At 40.2% G+C, this 11709-nt stretch overlaps 1 protein-coding gene across 1 annotated transcript; it reads left to right on the top strand.

The window, feature by feature from the left end:
• Positions 1 to 466: 466 nt before the first annotated feature.
• On the top strand, positions 467 to 1412 carry LOC121912068 (glutamate dehydrogenase 1, mitochondrial-like). Its single transcript, XM_042434130.1, has one exon. The coding sequence runs from the start codon at positions 630 to 632 to the stop codon at positions 1068 to 1070; it is 441 nt and encodes a 146-aa protein (XP_042290064.1). The 5' UTR covers positions 467 to 629; the 3' UTR covers positions 1071 to 1412.
• The last annotated feature ends 10297 nt before the right edge of the window (positions 1413 to 11709 follow it).

Raw genomic sequence — 11709 nt, 5'->3', positions numbered from 1 at the left:
CGGACGCTACAATATTATAAAAATATTAACACCACACAGTACAAATATTGTAAAAATCCTGCATTCAAATGTTTATTTAAAGTGAAGAGTATTGATCAGAAGCTCCAGGAGTGTTTTTGTGATTGAGGTTTGTGGTGATTTATGTGCTCTTTTAAAGTTCCTCTAAAGTCTTTTTTAAACAAACAAAACAGGTTAAATGAGTAAAATATGCACCAGACCGCTGTGTAAAATTCACTTTAGCTTCTTTTCTTCACTTTAGTATCAAATGTTCATGTTAAATAAAATCTGTTTGTGGTTTGAATGTTTAATAAAGTTAAAGCTGTTTTCAGGATTAATAAAATTAAAACTGTTTGTAGTTTTCAGGTTTAATAAGTTAAAGCAGTGTGTAGTTTAATGTTTTATAAAGTTGTAGTAGTTTATAGTTTAATATTTAATACATTTTTAGTAGTTTGTAGTTTGACAGGTATCTGCAGTGGCTGCAGAGACACCTGAGCTCCGCGTGTTAAAAACACGCAGCGGCACGTGCACGAGCAGTCACGCAGCGGTGCGGGAACAGGAAGAGGAAGCTCCAGTCTATCTCCTCTCCTCTCCTCCGGTGTGTCGGTGGTGTCAGCTCTCTCAGCCCGAACATGCTCCGGTACTTCGGACAGATTCTCCCCCGGGCAGCCGGCGGCTTCCTGCCCGCAGACAGCGCGCTGCCGGCGGCCGCCGCCCTGCTGCGCTGCCGCGGCTACAGCCAGGCCGTGGACCGGGACGACGACCCGAACTTCTTCACCATGGTGGAGGGCTTCTTCGACCGGGGCGCCGCCATCGTGGAGGACCAGCTGGTGGAGGACGTGCGGAGCCGGGAGAGTCCGGAGCAGAAGAGGAAGCGGGTCCGCGGGATTCTGCGGATCATCAAGCCGTGTAACCACGTCCTGAGCGTCAGCTTCCCGATCCGGAGGGACGGCGGCGAGTGGGAGGTGATCGAGGGCTACCGGGCCCAGCACAGCCAGCACCGGACCCCCTGCAAGGGAGGTGAGAGCGCCGGTACCGGCACCGGGATCAGGACTGTCTGGGGGAGCAACTAAGTACTTTAAGTCAAGTTTATAGTGCAGCACATTTCATACAGTAACTCCGGGTCCTGTACTCATTAATACATGGAAAACAGCAGAACATTAAGATACATCAAAAATAAGAGAATAAAACATGAAAATACATTTAAAAAGTACTCAAGTATTGTGATTAAGTACAATGTTGAGGTACTTGTACTTCAGTTTCTTTTAAAAACTAAAACTCAGATTCTAAAAACACAAATGAGACTCAGAAAGAGAGAAATGTTTTCTTACTGCTGGAGATTCATCTGAAAACGGAATGAGTGGTACTATACTATACTCAAGTACAATTTCCATGTGATGCTACTTTATACTTCCACTCCACAACATCTCAGAGGGAAATATTGTACTTTCTACTCCACTATATTTATTTGACAGCTTTAGTTACTTTTCAGATGAAGATTTGACACAATGGATAATATAACAAGCTTTTAAAATACAACACATTGTTAAAGATGAAACCAGTGGTTTCCAACCTTTTTGGCTTTTGACGTCTTACAAAAAGCAGTGTGTAGTCGGGGTCACATTTCAGATATTAGCAGTAACGACTCCATTGTGTTATAGTGATAGACTGATCCTTTAAATAGTGATCGAAGAGCTTCAAACACTCGACAGCCTCTCAGAGCCTGTCGGCCACAGCCGTGGGTAAACCAGTGGCCGAATCTCCAGAAAAAGCATTCGGCCCCTGAAGAAAGATGAACTTCAATAGTTTACATCAAAACTTAAATGTTCTTTTTCACAAATCAGCTGTTGGTAGAAAGCAGATGTACATTAATCTACATGAACATCTGCAGGCTGCAACACAGGAAACATTTTCATATAGGATATATACGTTAATATTTAGTACTTCACTCTACTTCTGTTGCTGTCTGATGGAAAAACGACGTGCTGTGTGATACACTTCTAAAAGAAAGAGACGCTTCATTCTTACAGGTTCCTTAATTTTATACTCATTTCCTGGAAATATCCAGAGTAATGTTAATATTATATTAGAGTATTACAGACATGGTTGTGCAGTTTGGTACAAATTATAAGAAAAAATAGAGGAAAGTGTTCAGATGGTTTATGTACCTGCTCATATTTGAGTTCCTGTAAATGTTAATAAATCAATAATTCTTAAACTGACAGAAAATACATAGTTTGTATTAATTTTGACATATTAGATTCTCTCTTAAAACCCTTTAATGAGCATATTTCCAATTAAATAATCTTTCAAAGACTTGAATGTTGACTTTTGTTGTACTTTTTAAACTTGTTTCTTATCATTTGTACCAAAGTGGATCTAAAAATGATCTGTTAAATACCTGAAAATGTATTTATTTCTGGTCTCTGTGTACATTACCAGTTTATATACAGACTGGTCTCTGTGTACATTACCAGTTTATATACAGGCTGGTCTCTGTGTACATTACCAGTTTATATACAGACTGGTCTCTACGTACATTACCAGTTTATATACGGACTGGTCTCTGTGTACATTACCAGTTTATATACAGACTGGTCTCTACGTACATTACCAGTTTATATACAGGCTGGTCTCTGTGTACATTACCAGTTTATATACAGGCTGGTCTCTGTGTACATTACCAGTTTATATACAGGCTGGTCTCTGTGTACATTACCAGTTTATATACAGACTGGTCTCTGTGTACATTACCAGTTTATATACAGACTGGTCTCTACGTACATTACCAGTTTATATACGGACTGGTCTCTGTGTACATTACCAGTTTATATACGGACTGGTCTCTGTGTACATTACCAGTTTATATACGGACTGGTCTCTGTGTACATTACCAGTTTATATACGGACTGGTCTCTATGTACATTACCAGTTTATATACAGGCTGGTCTCTACGTACATTACCAGTTTATATACGGACTGGTCTCTGTGTACATTACCAGTTTATATACGGACTGGTCTCTATGTACATTACCAGTTTATATACAGACTGGTCTCTACGTACATTACCAGTTTATAACCAGACTGGTCTCTATGTACATTACCAGTTTATATACAGACTGGTCTCTGCTTACATCACCAGTTTATATCCAGACTGGTCTCTATGTACATTACCAGTTTATATACAGACTGGTCTCTACGTACATTACCAGTTTATAACCAGACTGGTCTCTATGTACATTACCAGTTTATATACAGACTGGTCTCTACGTACATTACCAGTTTATAACCAGACTGGTCTCTATGTACATTACCAGTTTATATACAGACTGGTCTCTACGTACATTACCAGTTTATATACAGACTGGTCTCTGCTTACATCACCAGTTTATATCCAGACTGGTCTCTATGTACATTACCAGTTTATATACAGACTGGTCTCTACGTACATTACCAGTTTATAACCAGACTGGTCTCTATGTACATTACCAGTTTATATACAGACTGGTCTCTATGTACATTACCAGTTTATATACAGACTGGTCTCTGCTTACATTACCAGTTTATATCCAGACTGGTCTCTATGTACATTACCAGTTTATATACAGACTGGTCTCTATGTACATTACCAGTTTATATACAGACTGGTCTCTGTGTACATTACCAGTTTATATCCAGACTGGTCTCTATGTACATTACCAGTTTATATACAGACTGGTCTCTACGTACATTACCAGTTTATAACCAGACTGGTCTCTATGTACATTACCAGTTTATATACAGACTGGTCTCTGCTTACATCACCAGTTTATATCCAGACTGGTCTCTATGTACATTACCAGTTTATATACAGACTGGTCTCTACGTACATTACCAGTTTATAACCAGACTGGTCTCTATGTACATTACCAGTTTATATACAGACTGGTCTCTACGTACATTACCAGTTTATAACCAGACTGGTCTCTATGTACATTACCAGTTTATATACAGACTGGTCTCTACGTACATTACCAGTTTATATACAGACTGGTCTCTGCTTACATCACCAGTTTATATCCAGACTGGTCTCTATGTACATTACCAGTTTATATACAGACTGGTCTCTACGTACATTACCAGTTTATAACCAGACTGGTCTCTATGTACATTACCAGTTTATATACAGACTGGTCTCTATGTACATTACCAGTTTATATACAGACTGGTCTCTGCTTACATTACCAGTTTATATCCAGACTGGTCTCTATGTACATTACCAGTTTATATACAGACTGGTCTCTATGTACATTACCAGTTTATATACAGACTGGTCTCTGTGTACATTACCAGTTTATATCCAGACTGGTCTCTATGTACATTACCAGTTTATATACAGACTGGTCTCTATGTACATTACCAGTTTATATACAGACTGGTCTCTATGTACATTACCAGTTTATATACAGACTGGTCTCTATGTAAATTACCAGTTTATATACAGACTGGTCTCTGTGTACATTACCAGTTTATATACAGACTGGTCTCTGTGTACATTACCAGTTTATATCCAGACTGGTCTCTATGTAAATTACCAGTTTATATACAGACTGGTCTCTGTGTACATTACCAGTTTATATACAGACTGGTCTCTGTGTACATTACCAGTTTATATCCAGACTGGTCTCTATGTAAATTACCAGTTTATATACAGACTGGTCTCTGTGTACATTACCAGTTTATATACAGACTGGTCTCTGCGTACATTACCAGTTTATATACAGACTGTTCTCTGTGTACATTACCAGTTTATATACAGACTGGTCTCTGTGTACATTACCAGTTTATATCCAGACTGGTCTCTATGTACATTACCAGTTTATATACAGACTGGTCTCTGCTTACATTACCAGTTTATATACAGACTGGTCTCTGCTTACATTACCAGTTTATATACAGGCTGGTCTCTGTGTACATTACCAGTTTATATACAGACTGGTCTCTGTGGTCTCTGTGTACATATACAGACTGGTCTCTATGTACATTACCAGTTTATATACAGACTGGTCTCTATGTACATTACCAGTTTATATACAGACTGGTCTCTGTGTACATTACCAGTTTATATACAGACTGGTCTCTGTGTACATTACCAGTTTATATACAGACTGGTCTCTATGTACATTACCAGTTTATATCCAGACTGGTCTCTGTGTACATTACCAGTTTATATACAGACTGGTCTCTATGTACATTACCACTTTATATACAGACTGGTCTCTGTGTACATTACCAGTTTATATACAGACTGGTCTCTATGTACATTACCACTTTATATACAGACTGGTCTCTGTGTACATTACCAGTTTATATACAGACTGGTCTCTATGTACATTACCAGTTTATATACAGGCTGGTCTCTACGTACATCACCAGTTTATATCCAGACTGGTCTCTACGTACATTACCAGTTTATATACAGACTGGTCTCTATGTACATTACCAGTTTATATACAGACTGGTCTCTACGTACATTACCAGTTTATATACAGATTGGTCTCTACGTACATTACCAGTTTATATCCAGACTGGTCTCTGTGTACATTACCAGTTTATATACAGATTGGTCTCTACGTACATTACCAGTTTATTTACCAGATTAAGGTTAGGTTAAGGTTAGAATAAGGTTAGGTTAAGGTTAGCATTAGATTAAAGTTAGATTAAGGTTTAGTTATGGTTAGGGTTAGATTAAGGTTAGGTTATGGTTAGGTTAAGGTTAGGTTAAGGTTAGAATAAGGTTAGGTTAAGGTTAGCATTAGATTAAAGTTAGATTAAGGTTTAGTTATGGTTAGGGTTAGATTAAGGTTAGGTTATGGTTAGGTTAAGGTTAGGTTAAGGTTAGAATAAGGTTAGGTTAAGGTTAGCATTAGATTAAAGTTAGATTAAGGTTTAGTTATGGTTAGGGTTAGATTAAGGTTAGGTTATGGTTAGGTTAAGGTTAGGTTAAGGTTAGAATAAGGTTAGGTTAAGGTTAGCATTAGATTAAAGTTAGATTAAGGTTTAGTTATGGTTAGGGTCAGATTAAGGTTAGGTTATGGTTAGGTTAAGGTTAGGTTAAGGTTAGAATAAGGTTAGGTTAAGGTTAGCATTAGATTAAAGTTAGATTAAGGTTTAGTTATGGTTAGGGTTAGATTAAGGTTAGGTTATGGTTAGAGTTAGGGATAGTCTATGAGTGAGTAAGCGTGTGTGGGTGTGTGCAGGGTGTGTGCAGGGTGTGTCTTACATGGATGTGTACATGTTGAAGTCTGGCAGGTTGTATGAGTTTGAAGGTGTGTGTGTGTGTGTGTGTGTGTGTGTGTGTGTGTGTGTGTGTGTGTGTTTCCTCCCCTAACAGGAATGCTGTCTGTCTGGTCAGCTGTTCTTTCTTTCTACACAAGTTAATGTCTCAAAGCTGAATGTTGTGAACACACAAACAACACGTGTTTTTAAATAAAATACAGAGTTTCTTTATGGCTAAATCATCATCAATACTGTACATAGATCATCATCATCAATACTGTATATAGATCATCATCATCATCATCATCATCATCAATACACCTGAACTGATGAGATCAATCAGAAACTCTGATCAAAGAAGTCAAAGGATTATAAATCTGATCAGAAACTGTTTGATGTCTCAGAGACTCAGAATGTTTCTGGTCATTAAAGAGCTCAAGATTCAATAAGAAAATACTTCATTGATACTTCATTGACACTTCATTTATACTTCATTACTTCATTGATACTTCAGTGATACTTCATTACTTCATTGATACTTCATTGATACTTCAGTGATACTTCAGTGATACTTCAGTGATACTTCATTACTTCATTGATACTTCATTGATACTTCAGTGACACTTCATTACTTCATTGATACTTCAGTGATACTTCATTACTTCATTGATACTTCATTGATACTTCATTACTTCATTGATACTTCATTGATACTTCATTGATACTTCATTACTTCATTGATACTTCATTGATACTTCATTACTTCATTGATACTTCATTGATACTTCAGTGACACTTCATTACTTCATTGATACTTCATTGCTTCATTGATACTTCATTGATACTTCAGTGATACTTCAGTGATACTTCAGTGATACTTCATTGATACTTCATTGATACTTCAGTGATACTTCATTACTTCATTGATACTTCAGTGATTCTTCATTACTTCAGTGATACTTCAGTGATACTTCATTGATACTTCAGTGATACTTCAGTGATACTTCATTGATACTTCATTACTTCATTGATACTTCATTGATACTTCATTACTTCAGTGATACTTCATTACTTCATTGATACTTCATTACTTCATTGATACTTCAGTGATACTTCAGTGATACTTCATTACTTCATTGATACTTCATTGATACTTCATTACTTCATTGATACTTCATTGATACTTCATTGATACTTCATTACTTCATTGATACTTCAGTGATACTTCAGTGATACTTCAGTGATACTTCATTGATACTTCATTGATACTTCAGTGATACTTCATTACTTCATTGATACTTCATTGATACTTCAGTGATACTTCATTACTTCATTGATACTTCATTGATACTTCAGTGATACTTCAGTGATACTTCATTGATACTTCAGTGATACTTCAGTGATACTTCATTGATACTTCATTGATACTTCAGTGATACTTCATTACTTCATTGATACTTCATTGATACTTCAGTGATACTTCATTACTTCATTGATATTTCATTGATACTTCAGTGATACTTCATTACTTCATTGATACTTCATTGATACTTCAGTGATACTTCATTACTTCATTGATACTTCATTGATACTTCATTGATACTTCATTACTTCATTGATATTTCATTGATACTTCATTGATACTTCATTACTTCATTGATACTTCATTGATACTTCATTGATACTTCATTACTTCATTGATACTTCAGTGATACTTCAGTGATACTTCAGTGATACTTCATTGATACTTCATTGATACTTCAGTGATACTTCATTACTTCATTGATACTTCATTGATACTTCAGTGATACTTCATTACTTCATTGATACTTCATTGATACTTCAGTGATACTTCAGTGATACTTCATTGATACTTCAGTGATACTTCAGTGATACTTCATTGATACTTCATTGATACTTCAGTGATACTTCATTACTTCATTGATATTTCATTGATACTTCAGTGATACTTCATTACTTCATTGATATTTCATTGATACTTCAGTGATACTTCATTACTTCATTGATACTTCATTGATACTTCAGTGATACTTCATTACTTCATTGATATTTCATTGATACTTCAGTGATATTACAGATTCTGCATCTTTAATTTGTCTGGATGTGAGTTTTGTGAGTGAAGCTGCAGCGTGATGTTTCTGTTTGAGGCTCACAGCAGCAGTAATGACTAACTGTGTTTGTTCTGTTTGAAACTGGAGTTAAAGTCCAGCAGGAGACTGAACCTGATCAACCTGATCGACCTGATCAGCCTGCTTCTGCATCAGAGTCTGTAGCTGCATCAGAGTCTGTAGCTGCATCACAGTCTGTAGCTGCATCAGTCTGTGGCTGCATCAGTCTGTAGCTGCATCACAGTCTGTAGCTGCATCACAGTCTGTAGCTGCATCACAGTCTGTAGCTGCATCAGTCTGTAGCTGCATCAGTGTCTGTAGCTGCATCAGTCTGTAGCTGCATCAGAGTCTGTAGCTGCATCAGTCTGTAGCTGCATCAGTGTCTGTAGCTGCATCACAGTCTGTAGCTGCATCAGAGTCTGTAGCTGCATCAGTCTGTAGCTGCATTACAGTCTGTAGCTGCATCAGTCTGTAGCTGCATCAGTGTCTGTAGCTGCATCAGAGTCTGTAGCTGCATCAGTCTGTAGCTGCATCAGAGTCTGTAGCTGCATCAGTCTGTAGCTGCATCAGTCTGTAGCTGCATCAGTCTGTAGCTGCATCACAGTCTGTAGCTGCATCAGTGTCTGTAGCTGCATCAGAGTCTGTAGCTGCATCAGTCTGTAGCTGCATCAGTGTCTGTAGCTGCATCAAAGTCTATAGCTGCATCACAGTCTGTAGCTGCATCACAGTCTGTAGCTGCATCAGTCTGTAGCTGCATCAGAGTCTGTAGCTGCATCAGAGTCTGTAGCTGCATCACAGTCTGTAGCTGCATCACAATCTGTAGCTGCATCACAGTCTGTAGCTGCATCAGTCTGTAGCTGCATCAGTGTCTGTAGCTGCTGCATCACAGTCTGTAGCTGCATCAGAGTCTGTAGCTGCAGCATCACAGTCTGTAGCTGCATCAGAGTCTGTAGCTGCAGCATCACAGTCTGTAGCTGCATCAGAGTCTGTAGCTGCATCAGAGTCTGTAGCTGCATCAGTCTGTAGCTGCATCAGTGTCTGTAGCTGCATCAGAGTCTGTAGCTGCATCAGTCTGTAGCTGCATCAGAGTCTGCAGCTGCATCAGAGTCTGTAGCTGCATCACAGTCTGTAGCTGCATCAGTGTCTGTAGCTGCATCACAGTCTGTAGCTGCATTAGTGTCTGTAGCTGCATCACAGTCTGTAGCTGCATCACAGTCTGTAGCTGCATCTCAGTCTGTAGCTGCATCACAGTCTGTAGCTGCATCACAGTCTGTAGCTGCATCTCAGTCTGTAGCTGCATCAGTGTCTGTAGCTGCATCAGTCTGTAGCTACATCAGTGTCTGTAGCTGCATCACAGTCTGTAGCTGCATCAGAGTCTGTAGCTGCATCAGAGTCTGTAGCTGCTGCATCACAGTCTGTAGCTGCATCAGTCTGTAGCTGCATCAGTCTGTAGCTGCATCAGAGTGTGTAGCTGCATCAGTCTGTAGCTGCATCAGTGTCTGTAGCTGCATCAGTCTGTAGCTGCATCAGTCTGTAGCTGCATCAGTGTCTGTAGCTGCATCAGTCTGTAGCTGCATCAGAGTCTGTAGCTGCATCAGTCTGTAGCTGCATCAGTGTCTGTAGCTGCATCACAGTCTGTAGCTGCATCAGTCTGTAGCTGCATCAGTCTGTAGCTGCATTACAGTCTGTAGCTGCATCAGTCTGTAGCTGCATCAGTGTCTGTAGCTGCATCAGAGTCTGTAGCTGCATCAGTCTGTAGCTGCATCAGAGTCTGTATCTGCATCAGTCTGTAGCTGCATCAGTCTGTAGCTGCATCAGAGTCTGTAGCTGCATCAGTCTGTAGCTGCATCACAGTCTGTAGCTGCATCACAGTCTGTAGCTGCATCAGTCTGTAGCTGCATCACAGTCTGTAGCTGCATCAGTGTCTGTAGCTGCATCAGAGTCTGTAGCTGCATCAGTCTGTAGCTGCATCAGTGTCTGTAGCTGCATCAAAGTCTATAGCTGCATCACAGTCTGTAGCTGCATCAGTCTGTAGCTGCATCAGTCTGTAGCTGCATCAGAGTCTGTAGCTGCATCACAGTCTGTAGCTGCATCACAATCTGTAGCTGCATCACAGTCTGTAGCTGCATCAGTCTGTAGCTGCATCAGTGTCTGTAGCTGCTGCATCACAGTCTGTAGCTGCATCAGAGTCTGTAGCTGCAGCATCACAGTCTGTAGCTGCAGCATCACAGTCTGTAGCTGCATCAGAGTCTGTAGCTGCAGCATCACAGTCTGTAGCTGCATCAGAGTCTGTAGCTGCATCACAGTCTGTAGCTGCATCAGAGTCTGTAGCTGCATCAGTGTCTGTAGCTGCATCAGAGTCTGTAGCTGCATCAGTCTGTAGCTGCATCAGAGTCTGCAGCTGCATCAGAGTCTGTAGCTGCATCACAGTCTGTAGCTGCATCAGTGTCTGTAGCTGCATCAGTCTGTAGCTGCATCAGTGTCTGTAGCTGCATCACAGTCTGTAGCTGCATCACAGTCTGTAGCTGCATCAGTGTCTGTAGCTGTATCAGAGTCTGTAGCTGCATCAGTCTGTAGCTGCATCACAGTCTGTAGCTGCATCAGACTCTGTAGCTGCATCAGTCTGTAGCTGCATCACAGTCTGTAGCTGCTGCGCCAGAGTCTGTAGCTGCATCAGTCTGTAGCTGCATCAGTCTTTAGCTGCATCAGTCTGTGGCTGCATCAGTCTGTAGCTGCATCAGAGTCTGTAGCTGCATCAGTCTGTAGCTGCATCACAGTCTGTAGCTGCATCCGAGTCTGTAGCTCCATCAGTCTGTAGCTGCATCAGAGTCTGTAGCTGCATCAGTCTGTAGCTGCATCACAGTCTGTAGCTGCATCACAGTCTGTAGCTGCATCAGTCTGTAGCTGCATCACAGTCTGTAGCTGCATCAGTGTCTGTAGCTGCATCAGAGTCTGTAGCTGCATCAGTCTGTAGCTGCATCAGTGTCTGTAGCTGCATCAAAGTCTATAGCTGCATCACAGTCTGTAGCTGCATCACAGTCTGTAGCTGCATCAGTCTGTAGCTGCATCAGAGTCTGTAGCTGCATCAGAGTCTGTAGCTGCTGCATCACAGTCTGTAGCTGCATCAGAGTCTGTTGCTGCATCACAGTCTGTAGCTGCATCACAATCTGTAGCTGCATCACAGTCTGTAGCTGCATCAGTCTGTAGCTGCATCAGTGTCTGTAGCTGCTGCATCACAGTCTGTAGCTGCATCAGAGTCTGTAGCTGCAGCATCACAGTCTGTAGCTGCAGCATCACAGTCTGTAGCTGCATCAGAGTCTGTAGC

The sequence above is a fragment of the Thunnus maccoyii genome, chromosome 14 (genome assembly GCF_910596095.1).
Source record: "Thunnus maccoyii chromosome 14, fThuMac1.1, whole genome shotgun sequence".
Taxonomy (NCBI): Eukaryota; Metazoa; Chordata; class Actinopteri; order Scombriformes; family Scombridae; genus Thunnus; species Thunnus maccoyii.
The sequence above is the reverse complement of the archived record's forward strand: the minus strand, read 5'-3'. Positions and strand labels throughout refer to the sequence as shown.